The 26782-nt window shown below is 41.6% G+C and overlaps 1 protein-coding gene across 1 annotated transcript in view; it reads right to left on the bottom strand.

Annotated features, from left to right (window-relative positions):
• Positions 1-288: 288 nt before the first annotated feature.
• Positions 289-26782, bottom strand: part of LOC144693692 (heparan-sulfate 6-O-sulfotransferase 1-like) — a 279615-nt gene continuing 253121 nt past the window's right edge. The window contains exon 2 of the mRNA XM_078563600.1: positions 289-3923. Within this exon, the coding sequence (XP_078419726.1) occupies positions 3218-3923 (706 nt within the window). The 3' untranslated portion in view covers positions 289-3217. The remainder of the gene's footprint in view (positions 3924-26782) is intronic.

Here is a 26782-nt window from a genome sequence, read left to right as displayed (position 1 = left end):
GAGAAGGAAGATCAACCAGCATTGTGGTTGGACCCCAAGTAAAATGGGAGAAGGAGGAAAGAGAGGAGAAAGAGCAGGAGGAGGAGGAGAAAGGAAGGAGGTGCAGAAGGAAGAAGAAATAGAAGGGGGAGGAGAAGAGGGAGGAGGAAGAGGAAGAGGAACAACTCTAATTATAAAAGATTTACATATAAATGAGCACACTGATGAAATTAGTAACAAGAAATGTCAACACTGGTGAAAATGTTAGGAGTGCGATTTATGCTTGATAACAGTGATATAGACGGCAAAGCCATTTAAACATATTCATTTATTTTATCCATTTATTTCTCAGTGACATATATCAAAACATGTTAAAATTTTCACCCGAAACGAAAGCCCATCACTCCCAATGAGTGACAGCTGGCAGGTCTGTTGGGAGTACGATTACATAGCTGCATTACCAATCGCATCTGCCACTACAAGTTATTCATCTTTGATTTAATCTAACAGTAACATCTGAAACCTGCAACTGTTCCAGAAACAAAGCCTGCCCGAGGACTCGCTACCAAGTTGACACCTCCCCTATAAATGTTCAAATTTCGTGCCGGGGCGAAAAAAATTGCACTGAATTGTCACTGGCTCCTTCATTCACAGTAACCAGAGAGACATCATATATGGCTTTGCAGCAGAAACAAACTTGGCTCCCAAAGCATTACTGCATTTCTTGGAACCAAGTGCACCCAGGCAAAATAATTAACTTTGAAGGCTGAATAAGCACAACATAAAAACAAATCCTGAGCAGCCCCTAGTACTGTACTTCCAAATTTGCTGGATTTGGGGGGGCACAGTGGGGGGTGGTGGGGGAACCTTTTTAACATCAATAACAAGAGCAAAAGTAAATAGTAAATTCAGAATTCAAAAGCAGCAGTATTTATGTCCTGATTATACAAATTTTGCATTTATAAGTGTAGACCATTTGACAAGATGATTTCACCTGAAGTCTCCAGAAAGAAAGAGGTTGTCACTTGTCATCATTGAGTAGCAGCCTACTCAATTACTTCTCTGGTTTTTGAATATAACAAATAACTTAATACCCAAGTTTGGAATATTTTACATCTCTAATGACCGTCAAATTTGAAACAAAGGAAGCCATAACAGTTCGATAACCATCATTCAGCTGGTAACCACATTTCTTTCCGATTGGTTTAAATTTTCTCTGAAGTAAGAGTGAAGGGGTGTGTGTGTGTGTTTGAGAGAGGGCCTATTGGTTGTACATGTTGGGGATGTAGTGGTGTACAATAAATAAGCCCATCCAATTTGGTTGGTCTTTATTGAAATTGGTACTTAGGAGTGACCCAAGATCATGAATAATCAAAAGGGGGAGGGGAAGAAAATACGATGATTTCCTGCTCCTCAAACTATAAAATATGCTATGGCTTTATCATAATTAAAAATGGTTAACCTAACCAAGATTACACCCCTCACACAAAAAAATCCTCCTTTTTCAGTAATCAGTCAGATCTGGTGGTGGATTCTGAAGGAAGTACCATCAGTATTTCCACATTACGATGCTGAAAGTCAGCTTTTAAGGTACCAAGTTTGAGAATGGTCAATGTAAAATCCTAACTGAGAAAGTGGCTTTGATATTCTATTCAGATTGTGTTCTAGGCCACATTTCCATAATCTAAAAACAAAGTGGCTGGTACATAATGCTTCTATTAGATTATGGTTATGGAGTAAGATGGCCAACTCTACGGGACTCAAAATTAATCAAAAATTGGCCGCTTCTCTCAAAGAAATGTACCATTGTGTTGTTGGATGTCTTTCAAGAAAATTGAAATTAAAATTGCTTCCAGACTGGTGCCTGACATAAACAACATGAAACGGATGGTAACAGAGTGGTATCCAATGTCGTAATAAAGAGTTTCAAGACCTATAATGGCATATTTGCCCTTCTGATAGGACTATATGAACTATTATAGAATGGCTGTGAAAGTTATAGAAGTGAAGGTATAATATTCATTTCTTAAATCTTTTAAGTTCGGCACTCTCAAAATGAATAGCAAGGGAATTCCCAGTACCATTTAGAGTTGTGATAATTGAAAAAAAAATACAATAATCTTTTGTTAACTTTCCTATATGAATTGGCTCAACACATTAAGTATCTGTAACAACAGGCTCAGATGGGATGAGTATATGCACAACTGCAACATGGCATTAACTAATTAAACACAGAGCATTTGAACATGACCATTGATAATTGAACTAGGCTCAGGGACAAAGTCAGCATCTCTAAGCCATGCAGAACAAGAAGGTCCAGAAGTTCGATCCCTAGTCTGTGCTGAGTTAGCTGATCTCACCTAAGGTAGCAGCAAGGACTCTACAATTGGCCACGACGCTCCGGGTTCAAGAAAGGGGAAAAAAATGGGCTGGTTTCCCACTCCTGCTTAATATACGGTGACCTCTGCGTGGGTGTCGGCTGAGGGCTGGACCAGGCTTGGCTAATATGTCTCTTCGCAGTTAGATAATTGGCCTGCATTCACACCAAGGATCCCCCTTGAGTAACAATCATTCGGATGAGGTACTGGAGGTCAACCGATTTCCATGGAACCATACTCTGGTCAAGGAGTCAAGTCCTTCAGGAAATGAGTAGGAAAGCAAAAGAAAGAGAATAAAAGGGTTGGGTTGGCCTAGAGCAGGAATGAATTGGACTAGATTGGGAATGCTTATACTCAGTGGTTTACTTGGCCAGTGGCTGTACAAAATTTCAACCCTGAATTTTAAAATATTCAAAACCCATGAAACCATCCAAAACGAACACAACTGCATTTCATGTTGAGAATTAAACTGCACCAGTCACTGAGCTGACGCAAACACATCCAGTTTCTCATTGCAGGATGTGTTTCCAGGTGCCATAAATGTAGTTGAAACTTTCATTATCCATTGCTAATAGCTCCAAAGACATCTACTGCATGTTGGGTCACAAAATAGTGTCTTTAGATCACATGGTTGACCAGCTGCAGTTTCCTGGCTTGATTCTGCTTCCAGTTCCCTTGTGCACCTGGGTGGTCTAGAAAGACCCACTGCTCTGAAGCAAACATCTCTGTTTTACAGATTCCTTTTAAAATTACAGACATAAAAATTTTCTTTCAACCTCTAAGATCCATTATGACCTAGAAGATCAAAAGTTCACTCATCATTATTTTAAGAACATGAGATAAGCTGTAGTCCACATTGGCTACCATTTTTCAATATGGCTCATGTAATCCTCTGTGGGTATGCGTCCCTGTTCTTCCATTTCCTCTTTGAGCAGTTCCTCAGGGATCTTCTGCTGCTGATGCTCCTCCTGATTCCGTATCCGCCGCTCCATCCTTTCTAATTGCCTCTTGTACTGGAACCGCTGTTGGAAAAGGTCTTTTGCATAGTCATACAGTTGCACGTCAAGGTCATTGAGCTCCTCAATTCTATGGATCGTCTCATTATCGGTCTCCACACCCGATGCGCGAGTACTGTTGAACTGTATGAAGGGCTTAATGAACTGCAAATGAAAAGTCCGCTCAAACAAGTACTGTGTTTTCCTTTGGAATTCAGTCAAACCAAAGAAAGCCATATCTTTGAGGTTCTTCTTGGCGCTTTCCAAAAGCATCTGGGCCCTTTTCCTCTCAGGAATGAAGGACATGTTGTAGCAGCCCACCAGGCTGAGATCTGCTAGCATCCTCACCTGCCGATTGTTAGCCAGGTTGAACGGGCAGTCCATGAATTGCTGAAGTGTGCAGCCTGACCAATCGTTCCCCTCATAGCAAGGTGGCAGCTCCTCGGGTGTTGGTGTCCTTCCATCACACATGTGGAGTGAGGTCTTCCACGTGGCTCCTCGTTGGACATGCCTCCACTCGCTAAGGTAGCGTGAGACTGGATCTCTTAACATTGTGATGTAATAGAATTTCCTGCAGAAGAAGAAACAAATACAATCAGTTTCAGTCTCCTGACAATACTGCAGACAAGCAGACAACATCATCTATCCTATCTAGGTCAAATTTCTGTCGCAGCCCTATTGTAATATAACATACACTTTAATCATAATTCCATTTGATCAATGCTAGTACTGAATATTTCAGACAGCACAAACAAACTTACTTGACAAATTCAGTTGCTTCAATTTAACATGTGATAATGGGATCGAAATATAGAAAACTTTGCCCATAACAGGAGCTCATTAATGACTCCTGCCTCAGTTCAGAAATAAAGGGTAATTTAAACTGTGAGTGATAGCGAACTGGCTGTTTATTGGATATCTTGCTCAATTTTCCTTCCCATTGTCAATGGTCAGGAAAAATGGGTATGTTGTAAAATAGGTAGCTAAGAGGATTACTCATCTTACACCAACAACTAAAGTTACAATTATCCCCAAAATGTTGCAATGTCCACGGAATCATAATGTTCCCTTCCTGGAGTGATGGTGTTGGACTTCACTGAACTAATTCACAATGCCACAGAGGGACAACAAATGGGCAGCACTACTATCTTTGAATCATGTGGTTCTGAGTTCAAGTCCCACTCCAGGGCTTGAGCACAAAAATCAAGGCCGACACTCCAGTGCAGTATTGAACTGAACTGAACATAGTTCCCTTCTTTTGGGTGAGATGTTAAACCAGGGCCCCACGTGCCTGCTTGGCTGGATATAAAAGAACCGATGGCACTATTTCGAAGAAATAGATTGGTCCTCTCGAGAGTGAGTCTGGGGAATTGATAATGGAAAACAAAGAAATGGTGGAGGCATTAAACAGGATATTTTGTCTTAGAAAACTTCCCAAAGATAATTGAAAGTCAAGAGGCGATAGGGAGGGATGAATTTAAAACAATCACCACCACCAGGGAAAAGGCACTAGGAAAACTATAAGACCTAAAGGCTGACAAGTCCCCAGGATCGGATGGTCTGCATCCTAGGGTCCTAAAAGTGGCTGCACAGATAATATTGGTTATAATCTTTCAAAATTCCTTAGATTCTGGAAAGGTCCCAGTGGATTGGAAAATAGTTAATGTACAGCTTTATTCAGGAAAGGGAGGAGGCAGAAAGCAGGAAACTATAGACCAGTTAGCCTAACATCTGTCACAGGGAATGTTCTAGAATCCATTATTAAGGAGGTTATAGCATGATACTTGCAAAATCACAATGCGAATAGCAGAGCCAACATGGCTTTGAGAAAGGGAAGTAATGTTTCCTTTCTAATCTGTTAGGAGTTTTTTTGACAAAGTAACATTCAAGGTAGGTAAAGGGGAACTGGTAGATGTGCTGTACCTGGATTTCCAAAAGATATTTGATAAGATGCCACATCAAAGGTTACTGATAGAGATGAGGATATTTTTTTTCCCCTCAGACTTTCATTGGAGTGTGGAATTCTCTTCCCCAGAAGGTATTGAAGGCTGGGCCTTTAAAGTTATTCAAGGCTGAGTTAGATAGATTTTTGTTAGGCAAGGGAGTCAAGTGTTAAGGGAGGGCAGACAGGAAAGTGAAGCTGAGACCACAACCAGATCAGCCATGATCATATTGAATGGTGGAGGCAGGCTTGAAGGGCCGAATGGCCTACTCCTGCTCTTAACTCCTATGTCCTATGTAAGCGCATGGGAGTTATATCTGGCGTCCAGGCTAATATTTATCCCTTAATCAACATCGCAAAAAAAAGTTATCTGGTCATTATCACATTGCTGTTTGGGGGAGTTTGCTGTGCACATATTGGCAGCTGTGTTTTCTACATTACAACAGTGACTACATTTCAAAAAGCACTTCACTGACCATAAAGTGTTTTGAGGCATCTGGTAGTCATGAAGGATGCTATGTAAATGCAAGTTTTTTTTCAGATACATGCTCAAATCCTGTTCAGCTCAGATCTCGACTTCAGCCAAGAACTTGGGAGAATGTTGGGTGGCTTCAGACAGCTAGTAACGTGGCGGCACTCGCGATGAACATCAGTGTTCAAGGAACTTTCACTGGCTTGCAAGTTAAATACCTCTCAAGGTTTCATCAAAGAATTCAGGAAATGTGCAAATTTCAGGAATAATTGCTGCCTGTTCCTCTGTGGCTCTTAAACTAGGCAAACATTTGAGTAATGAGGACCGGATTTCAGAAGGAATTGCCAGTGATTTAGGCCACTGCTTTTGTTCGTGAAAACACACAGGCTGCAAAGTCAAAGCCCACAGGCAGGTTTTTAGAAGAAAAATACAGCTGAAAATTAAGCTGATTGTGGCCTATCCTAGAATAAATTGAAATGAAAGCCAAAGTGATTACATAAATAATGCACGATTCATTATCTGTCAAGAGTACTGCATGAATGTAGTTTACCTCATTACTGCCTTACAAAGGACCAGTGTGTTTGGCCTGCTAGTGGGACAGATATAATCTCCCCACTTCACAGCACATGAATTAACTGGTCTGAACATTCAACTTTTTCTTTCGAATGTGCAGAAGTAACAATTCCAATGGACACACCGTGGTTCTCTGCTGCTTATAAATTGAAAATTAAGTAAATGTTTATTCAGCATCGTGGCTATGTGACAACTCATTTTATCAGATAGCAAGAATGCAAGAAACTCAGAAAGAACTGGCCCATAGCACAACAATCATTGTGTGGCTTCTTATAAAAAACGCCAACTGGAACGCAAGTGCACTGGAAAAAGAACTCAAAACCAGTATGGATCACCTGCTCCTGTGTGAACCAGACACCTTATATCACTGAAGGGGATCTCTAAAATGTCCATTGAACAAGATTTGCCCTTTATTATTTCACTTGGTGCAAACATGCAAGATTAAAACTTGGAAGGGCAATGGATTTTCAACAATGGAGCTTTGGATTAAAACATTTCATTCAGGCTGCCCTTTTTACATGCATCTGTTAAAAAGTCAAAATTGAAGTTTGAGCAATGTAATGACGAAATGAGGTAACTGTCCATTCCTAGGATGCAAAGGTAATGGTAAAGGGGTTGGATGGTTCTCAGTGAAGAGGCGAAAACCTGATGCACTCACAAAGGAGGGACATAAGCAGCAGGCCCATCTGTACTCAGCCTCTAAACTGACTGAATGATAAGTTATTAAACAGTCTGAAACCCACTACCTCGTTCTCCTAAATGGCAATCTTGCAATAGATGCCAAGCAATCATTAAAAAAATGCCAGCTGCCAACTCCAGTGTGTTCCTAAGAGTAAATTTCCACAAGCATAGAGCATGATAGACGACAAACTAATTGAATTTGTAGCACCAGGCAACCTTCCAATGGTTTCACAATCAAATAACACATATTGTCAGATCTGTTGTCAGTTTAAAGCCAATTACGATTGACTGTTATAAGCAGTCACAAATACGAGCATGCGCAAGGGAGACGTCTGGCACTGAGAGGTGTTGAACGGACCAAGCTGTGCAAAACTGCAGGGGAGAAAGATTTCTGACAATGGTTGAGATGTTGGAATTAGGGTTTTCTGAGTGCAAGGGAGGTGGTTATTTGATTGAGAATGAGCATTCTTTCCAGAAGGTCAAGAAATGAGGGGCACATATTGATGCAATAAAATTACAGAATTGTAAAAATTGCACAAAATGGCCCATCAACTGGAGCCATTTCCCTGTTCTTTCCCCATATCTATTAACATTCTTCTTTTCCAAATACTTATCCAGTTCTCTGCTTCATCTGTATTTATTTGTAGCAAACCTATGTTTGAAACAATTTAGAGTGCCCTTGTCTTTTTCTCACTCACAGCATGACGAAACATACTTGTTTTCTTTGGTACTGTGAACTCAACAGCTTAATAGCTCTTTATATTGCAAAAATACCTCCAACACCAAACATGGAATTAAAAGAACTTCTGTGGATGAAACCAGACAGTGATTGTGCCCCAGAAAGCACAGAATATTACTTTGTAAAATGTTTTATTCTCAAGGCAAAGCAGAGCCAGCAAGATAAATGAACAGCTGGAGGAGTCAACCTCAGTACAGGAGGTGAGGAAGATAGTGGTGGCGGAGGCGATGCCAGTGATGGGGGAGGAGGGAGTGACAGTACAGGAGGGAGAGTCAGTGGAGGTGGTGATGGAATATGAGGTGTTGATGGGAGAGGGAATGGTGGTAGAGGGGGTGGTGGAGGAGTAAGTGGAGTAAAGGAAAGAGTGAGATTTAGTGGAGGGATTAGAGGCAGAGGACGGAGTGGATGGGCAAAGGGAGGAGGGAATAGCAGGGGGCAGAGAAGGGAGGATGCAGGTGTGAGGACTTGTATTTTGTTTGAGCTCAGACAAGCTTAGATTCCCATCACACAATGTGTCTTTTTAAACTGCTGTTTTCACAAAGCTTCCCCAACACAACCAAGCCTGTAAAGTCACTAGTGCAGCTTGAGCAGATCTCCTAGCTACGCATCTGCCCCGCAGTATAAAGATGGTGATTGAGATTATTAGCTATCTCAATATGCCACAGGGAAACTATCAGAATTGTGACTGGGTTCGTGGTTAGCTGAGTGGAATAGTGCTGGGAAAACTCTACAGGTCTGGCAGCAACTGTGGAGAGATACACAGAGTTAACGCTTCGAGTCGAATATAACTTTTCTTGAAGATATAATGGTTTTCTGTGGGACTTTCATCAGATGACACTGCAACTACTGTAGGTAAACTCCTGCTTGTGGAAAAAGATTAATTATTTTTATTTTTTAATAAGAAATTATCTCCTCCTTTCCTGAATGCACTGACCCTGATATTATTCCACAATTATGATTAAGCAAAGGCCATGGCATTTCATTCTGGAAACCATGTTTAAGAGTCAATAACACAGTTTCCTCCCTTGATGCCAGTGTGCGTGTACATGCATAAAAATGTGCACACACATGGACACATACACACACCACACACACACACATATCAATACTGACGCATGCACACACATAGGCCAGGACTTTCTGGTTGTTGGGTGGGGGTGGGCGGGAGTGGCCGCGATTGGGCCCCAACTGTGATTTCACACTTGCTGACCAATTAACTACCAGCCAGCGTGAAACATGCACTGCAGCGCTCAGTGCTGCTGGGGTGGGGGCAGGAGGAGCGCGAGTACGGAAGTGCATGCAGTAAAAGCTCCCTGAGACACAGAGCAGCCTCAGGGAGCTGAAGGTTTTTTAATCAATAAAAATAAAAATATTTAAAATAATGAAAATATGTCTCCTCATGTGACTCTGTGAGCAGGGACATGTAAAAAGTCCCTGGATGAAAACTCATCCTGCCCGTGGATGAGATTTAGCCAAAAAATGCAAAGGCCGCTTGGCCTTTTCACCCGCCCGTCAACCGAACGGTTGGACGGGCAGTGAAAAATTCCTAGCAATGAGTTGATTAAGGGCCTTAATAGGCTGCTTAATTGTCGGCAGGTGTGCTACTCACTCCCGTACGCACCCACTGACCGAAATATCGTGAGAGAGCGTGATGACATCGGAATGCTCGCCCGACGTGATTTTACGCTCGTTCGGCCATGCCCGCCTGGAGAGCCAAAAATTCTGCCCATACACTCCAATTGGAACAGTGACCACAGGTGAGGGTGCTGATTTTGTTTCCCCTGCTTGGCCAAGGCAACTGGCGCAATGCAGTGCTGGGTGGTTGAGAGCAGCGGACTCAGCACAGACCCAGGATTGAACTCTGTGATCACTGTGGTCTGGATCACTCACTTTGACACTAGCCGTTGCTCATAATGACAAAACCGATGGTTAATTTAAAAAATCTGAGCCTCAGGTCACGCGGCTCGGCACCTCCGAAGAAAATATGGCAAACCGCTTCAAAAATAAAAATCTGAAATCAATTTCTTTTGCTTTTAATAAAACAGAAACAAACTAAATGTTGGCAAAGCTGACAGCACTGGCAGGACATAGAGTGGATTTGCCATTTCAAAAAAAAAAATAATCCTGACAGCTTCCAGAGATTTAAAAGTAAATAAAAATAAAGACATTCTTTTAATAAAATATGCCCCCCTTCCTTCACTTAATTGAGTCACTGGGTGCTAACTAAGCATTGGTCTGCCACCGAATCCAATCTGCTGCCCTGCAGCATTGCGGAGGTTTTCAGACTTGGCAAAAGTAGTAAAATGCTCTTATTCTTCCTCCAACATAAACAACTTGTGATGATTTTGAAGTCATCGACTGCCAGTGCAGTTCTGAGGGAGCGTTTTGTGTCTGGGGTGTTAGTTAGAGATCTTGCCTGTCCAATCCCTTTGGTGGAGGGGCATGTTGGAGCTGTTTGGGCCTGTTTCTCACTGGGATTTTTCACATCTTGGTTGAGAGTTTGGAAATTTAATCAGAAGACAAACTTCCAAGAAACACATTTGCATACACTGCCAGTTTTAAGCAAACGTTCCACACTACTGTGTTGAGCTGTTCAGAGAAAGTTGAACAAAGTAAACGGAAAGCTGGTGCCTCAAACTGTTTCTGAAGGTGATGGGTGGGATGTTCTGCGCCCGCCCACCGTCGGGATCGTCTGGTCCCGCCGTGAGCCAATAGACTTCTGGCTGGGGCGCCGCCCATGACAGGGCTGGAAAATCCCGACCTGTGTATCCCATATTATTTCACAAAAACTCAAAGTGCGCAGAAATAAACCATTCTAAGGGCAAGGAATTTTCCTGACGTTCTTGCCATTCCTCCCTCAGCCAACACCACTAAAAAGAAAATTAACTGATTATTCGCCTCATTGATTGGGAATTTGCAGAGAAAATGGCTGCTATCTTTGCCTACATTACAACAGTCATCCAGAGCAGGTGAAGCGAAATGCAAATCTATTCTTTTTGATCTTCCCTCCACTGCCTGGTCTCACCATTATCTACTCAGCCATTAAGGAAGGCTTGAACTCTTTCACTGTACAAGCACACACCTCTGATGTTCTAGTCCTCTCTTCTTTGCTTCACCAATGCATCTATGCTATTCACCTCAACTACTGCTGCTGGTGCAAACAAGTGTACAACACCTCAGCCTTGGAGTCCTAGAGGTAGAAAGATAGAAAATCCAAACATGACCACTTTGTAGGAAATTGTTTACATTCAGAAAATCCAAGTGTAAATACACGGTGAGGCTGATTTCTTGGTCAGGGCACCAAACTGAATGGCTTAGGTTCACTGTCGCAACTGTACATAGTGATTGGAGGTGGTTCAAAACGTTCTAGCATCAACAAAGCTTTAGATTTAACACAGCACTTTATCACATCTTTCATAAGTGGTTTATAAAGAACCTCATATCGAATGTATTACTTTGACATGTCATGCTTGTTATGTGGGAAATTGCAGCAGCCATTTTGGAAACATCAAGATCCCACAGAATGAGATTAATGACCATCTATCTATTTTTGGTGATGTAGAGGTTGAGGCTGGTGGAAAACGAAATAGAGGAAGCATGACTTTGTTGGAAATTCTGCTCGTTCAGGTTGAAGGCAAAGATTCTGAGGGATTATACTAATAAGGGCAGAGGATTCTTCTCCTGCCCTAACCAACCTTCCTCTCTCAACCAATGCTATGAAAACAAATGAACGGGCAATTCCTCGCAATGCTGCTTCCAGGATCTTGCTGTGCCCTCACTATCTGTTTTATCTGCAAATATAACTATAACAGCATTTCAAAGTAATTCGTGTGAAATATTTCCGATGATCCTTGGAGATGTGAAAACACACCTTTTAAATAAATATTATTACATTTTTAATCATGTCAACCTAACTTAAAATTATTGAATCTTACAGCACAGAAGGAGGCCCTTCAACCCATTGTGTCTGTCGTAGATCTTAGTAGAGCAATTCCATTCGTCACACTCCCCTAAGCCTTGTAATCGTTTTCCCTTCAAGTATTTATCCAATTCAGTTTTGAAAGTTACTATTAAACCTGCTTCCACAACCCCTTTAGTAGTGCAGTGCGGACCAAAACAACTCGCTGCATCAAAATATTCTCATCTCCCTTTTGGTTCTTCTACCAATTACTGAAATCTGTTACCTCTGATTATTGAGCCTCCTACGAGTGGAAAGTTTTTTTCCCCCCCTATTTACTCTAGCAAAACCTTTCATGATTTTGAACACCTCTTATTTTATCTCCCTTAACCTTCTCTTCTCAAAGAACCAACTTCTCCAGCCTCTTCACGTAACTGAAGTCCCTCAGCTTTGGTAACATTCTCGTAAATCTCCTCTACACCTTCTCCAAGACCTTGACATCCTGCCTAATGTGTAGTGCCCAGAATTGGACACAATCCTCCACAGGGCCTCATCAGTGATTCATAAAGGCCAAGCTAAAGTCTCTTGCTTCCATGTTCTATTCTACTTATAAACCTAAGGTTTATAAGTAAGCTTTCTTTACAGCCTTCTCAACTTCAAAACAAATCCATATATTTAACCTAGGAAATATGGGAAATTGCCCATCATCAGTTTAATAATTTTGCTATGGCATGGGAAAATCAAATAGCCTGACAGGGTGCTTCAACACAGAGAAGGAAGCTTTTCACAAGCAAACTCGTTATTGTAAACTTCTTGAGGGAAACAAGAATAACCATCTTCTCTCAGCAAACTGCCCAAATCTATTTTCAATAGTCATTCTTTCTTAAATATTACACAGCCAGAGTGCATTGACAGATATGATGATGTACATGACATTCTTTCTTAACCCTTTATTTACATTCCATGTTAACATTTGACAATGGGTTTTTCAAATTACATAACAGGCTAGTGCCCAAAGCACCCACCCCCCCCAACAAAAGCAATACTTTTAAGGGCTGCACTTGTACAAAGCAGGACACACAATCTTGTTCTACTCTAAAGAAAGCTGCTCTGAGGATCAAAGCACTGACTAAGCAAGGTCAGGACAAGGCTATAACTGTCTAAGCAGAAGGCAATAAAAGCACCACCTCCGATGTTAAAGTTATTTCAGTGCACTCTCAAGGCTGACTACATAGAAATGCCACAAAGTATATCGGTGAAAACACATGAATGTCACACACTATTCATCAGATGATTTTAATGAGCCATCTAAAAACAAGTTTGTATCTTTAAAGGGACAATATCGTCTTCATCCATTCCTGAAGGAGCTGATTCTTGCTGGGGCGTGGTTCCAATGGCTGCAGCAGCTACCAGCTTATCCTCCCAGTCAATTTTTGTCAGGAAGATATAATAATTTGCAATAATGTTAATGGAATTTATTGTAAAATAGATTTAATAGTGGGCTGTGTCCATGTGTCTGTGTCTACGTGTGTACATGTGTGTGAGAGAGAGAGACTTAATTGAATTAGAGGCAGCTAGTCTGGGTGCTTTGAACTAAGAAGAGGAGATAGGTTGAAATGTTAATTAGGTAAAACATGGGGAAGTTTAGAAACATAGGTGTCAAGGGAACACTTGCATTTTTAAATAAATCAGATTAGATTGTTTTTAAAAGAGGGAGTGAAATGTGTCACCTAGCCAGGTGAAGTTTAGAAACAGTGTGTTTATTTTTCCCAAAGATTACTGGTAAAACTTAGTGCTATGAGAGATTTTTATTATCAGGAAGATTAAGTCCAAAGACATAGTGAAACAATGTGTATTTGCATTCAAACAGGAACATATGTATAAAGGAGTGAAGGCTATGTGTAAGGGTAGGCATCTTACAAGTGTGAAAAGCCCTCCGCATCTGTGCCTCAGGCTCCTGTCTTCAAAAGACTGAAGTTAAGAAAACTCACTTTGAATTCGACTTGTTCAGAGTATCATGTTTATTTGCCTGGGTCTTTTAAAATCTATGCGTCTTACTGTTGCCTTAACAAAAGTGTGTGACAGGGAGTTATATTGATTAGGGGATTTAGAAGTTATCATAGTAGCAATTTGTATATCTATGTATGTATTTAAAACTCATTTTTCTTATTAATAAATGTTTAATCTAGACTTGTAAAACCTATAAGACTTGGTGGTCTTATTACTACTGAATTCAAGGAAGGCATCTTGAAATTTATAAAAAATTGCAAAACAAATTGTGACAGTTTAACGTTGGGATTTGAACAACTCAGCATTTACCATCGGCTGTGTCATAGCAAAAATTGGGGGCCCTTTGTGGGATATGTTTGAAACTCCTTGATTGGGTTGGAGTTGGTGAATCTTAAGGTTACGTGTACGAGAAGCACTTTGTATTCAGGAGTTGGTGTGAGGTTTTTTTTAAAAGGGTGAGACTGCAACATGGCTTTGGCAATTGCTAAGTCTTGTCTGGGAGTTGAAGTTATAACTTTGGCTGGCTTACAAAAAGTAAAGAAAGCTAAGTTAATGGGATTGGCAGATAAGTTACATTTAGGGTTACCTGGGGGGTGAAGAAATCAGACATAATTGAAGGTATAGCGCAACATTTGAAATTGGAAAGAGTACCTGAGAGACCGAGTTCTCCAAGGAGTGGCTCATTGGAATGGACTCAAATCTAGTTGCAAATGAAAAAAATGGAACTAGAGGCAGTAGAAAAAGAAAAAGCATTTCAAAGGGAACAGGCAGATAGGCAGGAGAGAGAAAGAAAACAAGAAAGGGAATTAGAAATGGCAAAGTTGAAGAAGGAGGAAAGAGAAAAAGAGAAAGAGAATTCCAGCTTAAAATGCAGGCAGTTAAAAAAGAGACACCAGTAAGCTCTTCCAAAGTTTGACGAATGAGATGTTGAAGTATTCTTTATTTCATTTCAGAAGATAGCTAATCAGATGAAATGGCCACAGGAAAACTGGACATTGTTGTTACAATCCAGGTTGTGGGTGGAGCACATGAGGCTTATGCTTCACTGTCAGAAGAGGTATCGGTGAACTATGATGTGGTAAAAAAGGCTATTTTGAGTGCACATGAGTTGGTTCCTGAGTCATACAGGCAGAAATTTAGGAATGTGAGAAAACAGCCTGGGCAAACTTATATTGAGTTTGCGAGAGTAAAACAAATTAATTTTGACCGGTGGATACAGGCATTAAAGATAGAGACATATGCAGCTCTTAGAGAAGTAATTCTTTTGAAAGAATTTAAAGATTCAATTCCTTTGGTAGTGAGAACTCATGTGGAGGAACAGAGTTGAATCGGTAAGGCAAGCAGCAGAGATAACTAATGATTATGAGCCAGTTCATAGAACCAAACATTTTTCCCATCACCCTTTCAAATTGGAAAAGGATAGAAAGTGGGAAGGTGAAAGGAAGGTGGGTAGTCAGGGAAGAGGAGTAGGAAGTTTTCTCAGAATAAAAAGGAAGGCGCTGAGGGTAGAGGTGACATTCAAAAATTGAGGTTTTTCATTGTAATAAACTTGCATATATGAAGTCAGTGTGCTGTAAATTGTAGGGAAAATCTGTTGGAGTTATAGAAAAGTTCTGGAAGTAAAAGTACTGTGGGTTCTGAGGTTCAGGCACAGAAGAAAACAGTGGCTTGTGTACAGGTAAAACAGGGAGAATCATTGAAAGGTAAAGAAGTAGGAATGTGTTCACAATTTACCCAAGAGAATTCGGAGCAGCAGGTTGCAGAAATGTTTAGAGATTTTGTATGTGAAGGGAAAGTCTTTCCATGTGTACAGGGTGGAGTAAGTAAAGATGTTAAAATTTTAAGAGACACAGGGGCTAGTCAATCCTTAATGTAGGATTGTGATATTTGTTGTTCTGAGGGAGTATTGCAGGAACAGGTGATAATAAGCGGAGTTCATCGAGATGCTAAACCTATTCCCCTGTGGAAGGTAAATTTAAAGAGTAAGTTGGAAACAGGCGAAGCGACTGTTGGAGTGGTTGAAAAATTGCCCATTACAAGGGTTCACTTTATTCTGGGTAATGATATAGCTGGATCACAAATGTGGGTGATGCCTATGGTAGTTGAACAGCCTGTAGAGGTGTCTTCAACAGAAGTGTTGCAGAGAGAGCATCCTGGATTGTTTCCAGATTGTGCGATAACAAGATCACAGGCTCATAGGTTGAAACAAGAAAACAGGAAGAAAAGACAGTTCAAAGGCAGGAAGAAGGTGTGGAAATCCAATTAGCTGACACTGTGTTTGATAACATTGTTCAGAAAAAAACACTGGATACAATTCAGCTGAAATGTTTAACTTAAGACAGTTGGTGTGGTGGAGTTACACGAAAAGGATTTGTAAATACAACATTTATATCAGACAGCTTACTCAAAAACAGAGGCAAAATGTATTCCAGAATGTTATTACCTTAAGGGTAATATTTTAATGAGAAAATGGAGGCTGTATCATGTTTCAGTAAATGAAAGCTTGAGGGGAGTACATCAGATTTCAATCCCATTTGAGTATAGAAAGGAGATTCTGAGGATTGGTCATGAAATTTTAATGGGGGGACATTTCAGAATTAGAGAGACACAGATGAAGATTTAAAAAAAAACATTTTTATTGGCCTAGGTTGCATAGGGATGTAGTCAAATTCTGCAGAACATGTCACACATGTCAGGTGATAGGGAAATTACAAGCAGTGATTAAGCCGGCACCTTTAATTCCAATTCCAGCATCTGAAGAACCTTTCACTAGGATCATGATTGATTGTGTAGGACTCTTCCCTAAGACTAAAAGTGGAATTCAGTATTTACTGACAATAATGGATGTGTCTACCAGATTTCATGAAGCAATACCTTTGAGAAACATTACAACAAAGAAGACTGAGGAAGAGTTAACTAAATCTTTTACAAGATATGGTTTACCGAAGGAAATACAGACAGATAAGGGTTCAAATTTTATGTCACAGCTATTTAAGCAAGTAATGAACAGTTTGGGGATAAAACAATTTAAGTCAACAGCTTATCATCCTGAGTCACAAGGGGCTTTGGAAAGATGGCATTCAACAAACTATGATGAGAGCATACAGTCAGCATTATCCACAGGGTAGAGGAATTCCATTCTTGTTATTTGCTGGTAGGGACGCTCCTAATGCATTGACTGATTTTAGTCCTTTCGACCTAGACTATGGTCATGAGGTAATGGGACCATTGAAATTAATTTATGAGAAATTGGTGGTCTTATTACTACTGAATTCAAGGCATGCATCTCAAAATTTATACAAACTGCAAAACAAGTTGTTTCAAGTTTCTCTTTGGGGTTTGAACAACTTAGCATTTAACATTGGCTGTGTCATAACAATCTTTGTGCGTGGACTCAGACACAGGAGGTAGGGTTGGGGGAGTGGGGCTGGTGCAGGGAAGGGTGGATTTGTAACACCAGGATAGGCTGCCAGATGGGTGAGTGAGGGGGTTTCACGAGCTGAGAAGCTCGGCTAACTTTAATGGCCAAGCCTCATATGCATCTTGATGGCCAGCTGCTCACCCAACATCAGTGGAAAAAGGAAACCAAAGACATGTGCACTTGGAAAAGTTATGGGAAAAAGGGAGGATTTAGTGTCTTGCAGGTGGTAGGGAGTAGTCCAGGACAGCAGAGGCCTAGACCACCCTTGTGCGACCCAGAGCATTCCCATTCTTCCTAGATCCACTAATAAAAGTTTAGCATTTACCTCAAACGGCCTTATCTCCTGCAGATCAAGGGCAGGATTTTGCATTTTGGGTCAGGACCCAGATGTTGGAGTCAAACGCGGGATCCAACCCCACACTGTGCTGCTCTTGCCATCTAATTAAGAATGGTAGGCAGGCTCATAAAGCTGGAGTGCCAACAGCAGGCCTTCCAGCATGGGAGCAACTGTACCCGCCTCTCGGGTTGCCAACTGTGATTAAATGTATTCCTGGAGGTTTCATCACATGAGTTGCCTCCATGTTCCTGCCAATAGTTGACCAACACAGCCATCCTTGTGACCCACCGCCTTTCTATGCCAATTGGAAAGCAAAAAGACTCATCACCTTGACTGTTAGGCAAACAGCCTTTGCCTCCGCATTTTCAATATTTTTATGTCTGGTAAAGAGAAATGTACAATGGAAATGACAAAAAAAAATCATTTTTAATGTCATGATGATTTTTCTCCAGAGTTGCACGCAGTTACGTCCTAGAGGTTGATATTCAATTCCTGGAGAGTCCAGGCCAATCCTGGAGGGCTGGCGACGGTAACCGGCCCCCATCCTGAGGTGCCCTCTCTGCAATTTTAACAAATTTGAAATTTAAAAAATGGTCTCAGCGATCTGTGGCGGCAGCTGTAGCCAGGTAGGTGAAGTGGCGACTCAAAGGCATCCTGGAGTGCTGCGCCCTCAGTCTGACATTGGGAGACCACCTCCAGGCAGCCGCCGTTCTTTGGAGGCCGCTTAGGTACAATCCAGTTGGCGTTAATTGGCCTTTAAGTTAGCTTTACCAAATGCCAAAACAGCCTTCAGCAAAATGGCTGGGCGGGGGGAGGCGGCGGAGGAGAGGTGGGATGGTGCTGACAATGTGGCACAGTAGCTGGTGCTGTGAAATTATGTGCCTGCCCGTCTCCATTCCTGCCCCAATAGCAGGGCTGTCAGGGTGAAAATCCTGGCCTAGATTTCACTGAGCTGGGCAGCCACAGCTATCAGGGGCCTAAAATTCCTAATATTCAGAGAGGCACCTTAGCAACCTGAGAAATCAGCATCCCCGTACAGTGGGAAATTGACCGGTATACTATAACCTGCAGTCTGCCCAGTTTCCTTAGGTCAGGGCAATTAAACATCCCCTCGAGCGTCAGCAGCCTATTTGATGGTGAAGTGAGTCACACAAGAACTGAGCTCCAATCATGCTGGGCTATATAAATAATTCACAGGAAGAATCACCAGATAGGGATCAAGAGTTTAAAACCTGCTTACCCCCAGGAGGGACTCTGGTGAATCAGCCCAATTGCTGTGCTAGCTGAAATTTGCCAGCTCAATACACATTGGAGATAGAATCTGGGACATTTTGGTCTCATCGTTGGAGAGTGCCTTCATTGACTAGGCCGCTGGGTAAACTGGTGATGTTATAATGAGGATAATTTCTGTTGATTTTATAAGGTTGCACACATACTGTAGGAAAAGAGGCACTTTATCATTGAATAATTTGTAGAACCTAAAATTCATATTCGCAAATGAACAAGTAAGCCAAGCGTGCTGTACCACAAGAGAATAACCACTAGAGGATGCTGTATCCACATGGCTGATCACACTTTTCTGTTCGGTCATCTCAATAACCAGTGGAAGAAAGCAACAGCAGCATAGCTCATGGAAAATCTGTACAGAGTTCCTACCAGTGACCACAGAGACCTGGAAGGTTCAATCTACAGTAAACTGACCTCTGGGGATGGGGTTGACAGAATCAAACTCAGTGGCCTGGATTCAGAAGGGGAAAAAGTCAGTGCTAACATTTTACCCTAATCCAGTGACCTTCACGGAGAGGACAGGGTCTCTTTGGCCAAGATGCTGCTCTCCCAACATCTCACGCCCCTGCCTGTGTTCAAGAGCCCATTACCATTTATTGTTAAGGGTTGTAGATGAAGAATGGTCAATGCAACTATACCCTAGTAAGAGGCAAACATAAAAACAACATACTGTGAATGCTGTAAATCTGAAATAAAAACAGAAAATGCTGGAAAACTCAGCAAAGGCAAACATATTCAAAAGAAAGAGCAAGGGGATAGAAACTGTTGGGAAGAAAATAGTTTACAGAGTGTTTGTAAATTATGAAGTGTAAATCTGTTTGAAAGAGCATTGTGAAAAAACTTCTCTCTTTTGAGGAATGAGATGGTGTTGGTCCAGTTGGCCAATTGGAATCCATCCCTCCATCACAGCATCCAAAAGTACTTGCAATAACCCTGATGTTTCTGTCTCCCTGCCCAAGAGATTATTCTAAATATTTACCATTGTTTAAATAAAGGAACTCTGCTTGATGTCAGTTTTAAATTTACTTTTCACAGATTCCTATTTGTGTCGTCACATTCCACTTTGCTTACTTTGAAGTAGCAGTTGAGATTGGTTTTGTTTATCCAAAGCATTTAATCTTTTAGGTAAAAACAAAAAGCTAAAAGCTACTGCGGATGCTGGAAATCCAAAACAAAATAAAAACAGAATTACCTGGAAAAACTCAGCAAGTCTGGCAGCATCGGCGGAGAAGAAATCAGTCAACGTTTCGAGCCCTCATGGCCCTTCAGCAGAACTGAAGCATAGTTTCAACAAGGGAGAAATATAAATTGGTTTAAGGTGGGTGGGGGGGAAGAGACACATTGAGGGTGTGGTGTGAGCAGATAATCAAAAGATGTCAGAGACAAAAGGGTCAAAGAGGTGTTGAAGGTGGTGGTCTTTGTCTGAGAAAAGTGCTAATTAAGAATGCAAGACAGGATATTCAAAGTACAGCTCTAGTGGGGGTGGGGTGGAAAGACTAAAGGTTTTAGTTTTAGATTTAAAAATAATGGAAATAGGTGGGGAAAGAAGAATCTATATAAATTATTGAAAAAAAAGGCGGGTGGGGGGGGGAAAGAAACGGGGTGGGGATGGGGGGAGGGGGAGTTTAAGATCTAAAGTTGTTGAATTCAATATTCAGCCCAGAAGGCTGTAAAGTGCCTAGTCGGAAGATGAGGTGCTGTTCCTCCAGTTTGCGTTGGGCTTCACTGGAACAATGCAGCAAGCCAAGGACAGACATGTGGGCAAGAGAACAGGGTGGAGTGTTAAAATGGCAAGCGACAGGGAGGTTTGGGTCTTTCTTGCGGACAGACCGCAGGTGTTCCGCAAAACGGTCGCCCAGTTTGCGTTTGGTCTCTCCAATGTAGAGGAGACCGCATTGGGAGCAACGAATGCAGTAGACTAAGTTAGGGGAAATGCAAGTGAAATGCTGCTTCACTTGAAAGGAGTGTTTGGGCCCTTGGACGGTGAGGAGAGAGGAAGTGAAGGGGCAGGTGTTGCATCTTCTGCGTGGGCATGGGGAGGTGCCATCTAATCTTTTAGGTACCTTGATAAAGATCTCTTTAACTATCTTCATTCAAGACTTTAAATGTGAGGCTTCTGAAACTTTTCTTCAAAGCTCATCTCCTTTGCACTTGGCACCGGTCTTGTTGCTTTTCTCTGAACCCCCACCGATCTGTGCATATGTTTTCCATGGGGCAGTGATGAACATAGCATTCTGAATACATTATAAAGCCTGAAGTGGGCTTGTACAAGAACATATGGGAGAAGACTATTGTGAGCTACCCAGCTGGTGTCAAGGTTCATTAAATCCCAGATTATGCTCCATCGCTTTTTCCATCAAAATAGGAATTTGGCAAACTCAATATCACACAAAAAGACAGATTATCTAGTCATTATCACTTTGCTGTTTGTAGGAGATCGCCATGCTCAAATTGGCCACTGTTTCATACATAAAACGGTGACTACACTTTAGAAATATGCTTAACTGGCTGTAGAGTGCCCTCGATGTCCAGTGGTTGTAAAAGGAACCATATAAATGTTAAGTCTTTCTTTCAATTATGGGATGCTTTACCACCATTTCCTCATTGCTTCAAGTTGGATTTTGCATCTCTGGGCTTTCCCCTTCACAACCTCGGAGGCTTTGACGCCCTTGACTAATGGCCTGGATGAATTAAGACATACATATAGAATTCCATAGTGTTTACAGCACAGGCCATTCGTCCCAAGTGCTCCAATGTTGGTGTTTATGCTCTACATGAGACTCTTCACACCCCTGTAAAACTAGCCCAATCAACATATCTTTCTATTCCTTTCTCCCTCATGTGTTTATCCAACTTCCCCTTCAATACATCAATGCTCCTCACTTGATCTATTCCCTGTTGGGAGCGAGTTCCACATTCTAAACACTCTCTGGGTAAAGAAGTTTCTCCTAAATTCCCTGTTGAATTTATTAATGATCATTTCATATTTATGGCCTCTAAATATTTACCTTGCAACAGTAATAAGTCCTTAGAATGAAAACAGCATTGACTTATAACCTTCAACATACAACACCTTTAAGGCTTTCTTCACATTGCTATAGTAACCCTAGTGAACCTTCAACTTTCTCTGATGTAGCCACTTACAGCCATGGAGAAGGAATACGTTGAAGGTTGATCTCTTGAACTAGTTTTGCTCACCTAGATGGGCCGGAGAGCAATTTTCCAGGTATTTTTCCTCCAATTTGGCCTCAGTTTTCATCCGGTTTTTCTTTGCCTCTTCCACGATTTCACATAAGTGAGGTGGAGAGTGAATATATGTTGTGATGCACAAGGTATCACAATTGTGTAGGACTGGCTAAATTAACAAGAGGGACTTTACCTATCCATTCTCATATTGGCATGGCTCCCTGGTTCTCAGCTGCTTATCTTAAGTTTTATGCAACTCAAGCGATAAACGCTCAACATCATTAACAACACCACTCAGTGACTCGGCAAGAAGTACATTGCAGGGTCGTCTTAGTCTAAAGACAGTGCAGAATAACTGATTCAAAAGCTTTCCCATGGAATATATTATTAGTTTGAAGCTCTAACATACAGTAGCACATCCTGCTTCTCTCTCAGGCTTTCAGGAATGGAAATTCCACTGGAGGAGAAACAACATCAGTTATGTGGAGAGACAGGAGAAGCTGGGATTGTTTTCCATTAGAGCAGAGAAGGTGATGGGGAGATTTAATAGGGAAGCTCAAGATTATGAGTGGGTTTGATAGAATAAATAAGGAGAAACCGTTTCCGTCGGCATGAAGACCAATAAGCACAGAATTTGGATTAAGGGGATGATGAGAAAAGGACTTCTTTTGTTTTAGTCATGATGGCTTGGAATGCACTACCAGAAAGGGTGGTGGAAACCATTTTGAGGGCAACGTTCAAAAAGGAACCGGAGATATAATCGAAAAGGAACAATTTGCAGGGCTATGGGAAAAAAATCAGGGCAATGCAACTAATTGGCTAGCAAATGGCTTCCTTCTGTGCTATACGATACTTTGAAATAGGTGAAGAAATCTAAGTGCTGAATATGAATTGTCTTTCTCACTACGTGAATGTCTCAACTATTTTAAAACCACGTTTAATGTGGAAGGGATTTAAAAAGGTCGACATGAAGAGACTATTTCCTTTGGTGGGGTTATCGAGAACTAGGGAATATAAACTAAAAAACAATCTGGAGCAAAAATTAAGAAGCTTTGCCCACACAAAGCTCAATAGAAATCTGGAACCCTCCCCCATTCCCATCCAACCCACTTCCACCCAGCCCCACCTCAACTGGCACGAGGAAGCTTTGAATGCTGGGACAATTGGAGATTTCGAGGCAGAGATAGAAAGTTTTTTTTAAGTAAGGGTATTAAGGGATTAGGAGAAAAGGTTGGATAAAAAGGGTTGAGGTACAGATCCTCCACGATCTAATTGAATAGCCATTTAAGTATAGGCCGACAGCACCTTCCAGTGGCTGCACACATGCAGTTAAATGTGGAAATCAGGAGGTTGTTTTCTGAGTTGCTCTGCTTCTCTGGAAGTTGTACTATACCAATCCAGTAAACATTCCAGAAAAGGTTAGGGTTTGCCCATTCCAGGGTAAATACACTTTTAAAGAGTGATATAAGTCTTAATTACCAAAACAACCTCTCTGGCACTGAAAATTAACTTCTACAATTGTAGAGTCTCATTTCTTTGAGCCCACACTTTCAACGTCCTGGGGGTTACCACTGACTAGAAACTGAACTGGACTAGTCATTTAAATACTGTGGCTACAAGAGCAAGTCAGGGGCTAGGAATCATGTGACGAGTAACTCACCTGCTGACTCCCCAAAGCCTGTCCACCATCTACAAGGCGCAAGTCAAAAGTGTGATGGAATACTCCCCACTTGCCCGGATCAGTGCAGCTCCCACAAAACTCAAGAAGCTTGGTACTGTCGAGGACAAAGCAGCCCGCTTGATTGGCACCACATCCACAAACATTCACTCCCTCCACTTCTGATGTACAGTAGCAGCAGGCACCTTCCAAACCCATAACCACTACCATCTAGAAGGACAAGGGCAACAGACACATGGGAACATAACCTCCTGGAAGTTCCCCTCCAAGCCACTCACCATTCTGACTTGGAAGTATATCACCGCTCCTTCACTGTCGCTGGGTCAAAATCCTGGAACTCCCTTCCTACTACTTACACCACATGTGTCAATATGGCAATCACCTTGTTAAAGACAATTGCTAGTTAAACAGGTGATGGGCATTGATTAAGCCATCTAAATAGAATAAAAAGATACAGCTGGAACACTTTGGGCGGAAGCTACTTGGAAGTCAGTAGCACTGAGGAGTTGTCTTGAAAATAAACCAGCTTGAACCAAAAAGACTAGCCTGGATTAATTTTTCCACTACAACCTCTTATTGTGAGTAACACATGGACTGCAGTGGTTCAAGAAGGCAGCTCACCACCACCTTCTCAAGAGCAACTAGGGATGGGCATTAAATGCAGGCCCAGCCAGTGAAGCCCACATCCTGTGAATGAATTTTAAAAAAATCAATTATTGTAGGAGATTTAAAAATATTAAAATGTTTTTTTTACTGTTCCTTTGTATCTTTTATCACTTTCTTTTAATCACATCTTTCTTTCCCTCCCTTTATTTTACCTTCTGTGCATGATTTGGCATTGAATTTAATATTCTAACTTGCACTTCCTGATTCAGATTCTTTGTGCTTTATGTAAGGAATCTTCAATCTGACTAGTTAAGGAGATATACAGGTGCTTGCTGTATTTGCTGAGCTCCCAGATACCCCTGTAGTAGGCGCTATGCCAAAATGGATTTCTATTTACTGAAGGTTCCAGTGCAAAAGCCCATAAAAGATCTGTGGGCAAGAACAAGTGCACTAGCTAGCACTGCTCATTCACTGCAAAATCTTGGCATGATCAACTGTCTAAGTACCACCAGCAAGGGTTATAGATAGTGCACCAACTGTTCTATACCATTTTAGTGTTGCATCTCAGTGTGATTCTGTGTAAGCACATGTCTCAGGCATTTTCAGTAGGAACAGTTAATGCATTATTGAGCAGGCCATTGGACCAGACTGCAGAGTGCAATGTGAAATATAGCACCCAGTTATGGTCAGTTAACTCTGGGGATGAAACCTGCAATCCTCCTAAACTGCTCTTCTTTGTTCATTGAAACATTAACCCCTGAGCCATTAAGCAATGACATACGGATGTTAATACTGCTAAATTGGTATTTGTGATTATATTATCATAGAATCATGCAGCACAGGGGGTGGTTATTCAGCCCATTGTCCTGTGCCAGCTCTTTGAAACAGCTATCCAATTAGTCCCAACCCCTGCTCCAGCCCCAGAACCCTGCAAATGTTTCACCAATTATTCCAGACAATTGAACATGTTACTATAATTTTCAAAACTGAGATCGATAGATTTTTGTTAGGTAAGTGTATCAAGGGATATAGAGCAAAGGTAGGCAAATGGAGTTGAGTTGCAGATTAGCAATTATCCAACTGAATGGCAAAGCAAGAGGCTGAATTGCCTAGCCCTGTTAATATACAATTTCTCACTTCCAAGTCAAAAAAAAACCATGAATAGAAAAATACCCTGAATGTAGGGAGTTAATCTCTGAATGCTGCTGAGAACACTAAGAAATGCTTCAATTTCATTAAGAAATACAACAGTAGTGACATTTTGTTATATAAAAAAGCTGGCAATGCCAACAGAGACAGGTTAATGGCATATGGTGCAGAGTTTGATTTACAATAGTGAAAGGTTATCAATGTCAATCTAAGTCTACAGGGGCGCTATTGGCATTGTTCTCTATTGCCTTGCACCGCTACCCAAATACTGAATAAATGTGAAGACTAGCAATTGGCAGATTATTGGTGATGACATTGCTTCTCTCTTCCACCCTGAAGGCAACAAGGCAGTTCCACATCTACTAGCAGGCACCCAATAAATTGGCCAAGTGATCACTTTTCAAACAGGAACACTGGGTTTTCAAACAGAAACTCTGGGAGGCTGTTTGACTGTTGGGGGCTGGGGTGGGTGCAGGGGTGCTGAGGGGGCTGGGGGCATCACAATCAAACTTGATCCTGTTCCCACCTGACCTCCAAGCATGCATGCTTCCCAGCAAGAGGTTGTCAGATAGCCAACAGAGGCAGCAAAACAAAGGCAAAATATTGCGGATGCTGTAAAACGGAAATAGAAACAAATTGCTGGCTACACTCAGCAGGTCAGGCTGCAACTGTGGAGAGGGACAGAAATAGAGTTAATGTTCGTGTCGGTGACCTTTCATGTGATGAAAGTTCATTGACCTAAAACGTTAAATCTATTTCCCTTTCCACAGTTGCTCCCTGACCTGCTGAGCATTTCTAGCATTTTCTGTTTATATATATCAGAGGCAGGAACTCTGGCTGATTCCCCATCTCTCCAGACTGCAGTGTGCAATGTGAAATATAGCACCCGGTTATGGTCAGTTAACTCTGGGGATGAAACCTGCAATTCTCCTAACCTGCTCTTCTTTGTTCATTATAACATTAACCCCTGAACCATTAAGCAATGACAAGTTTGAAGAACATACATGTGCCAAGGTGGAGTGTGCTGGTTTTCTTTTAAAACCACCTAATCAGAAAACATTGCTGAAGCACATTAAAAAATAGTTTATTTATGTGATTGAATACCTCAGTCAGCATTGCTTTGTAACTGCCCATAGGAGGCACTGAAACACAGCCTAATAGCACAGCTGCATACAATAAAGTTGCACAGTCCAAAAGGCACAAACCAGATTGCACTGTTGATTTGTGCTGTATTGGCCAATCCCAGCAGGACACAGGAGAGGGTGGGTCAGTTGACCTAGGCATTGCTAGACAGGAGAAAAAAATTCATCCAGGGTCCCTGCTCCATCCAGTGACCACTGCTGGAATGCACACATGGATAAACAACAATCAAGTACATGGTCAGGACTGGAGGGGATTCCCTTGTGGTTCAGAAGCCTGCTGACACTCACTGTCCGAGCTCCCAATCCAAG

This window comes from Cetorhinus maximus, chromosome 19 (assembly GCF_964194155.1).
Source record: "Cetorhinus maximus chromosome 19, sCetMax3.hap1.1, whole genome shotgun sequence".
Taxonomy (NCBI): domain Eukaryota; kingdom Metazoa; phylum Chordata; class Chondrichthyes; order Lamniformes; family Cetorhinidae; genus Cetorhinus; species Cetorhinus maximus.
Note: the sequence above shows the minus strand (reverse complement) of the source record. Positions and strands in the feature narration are given on the sequence as shown.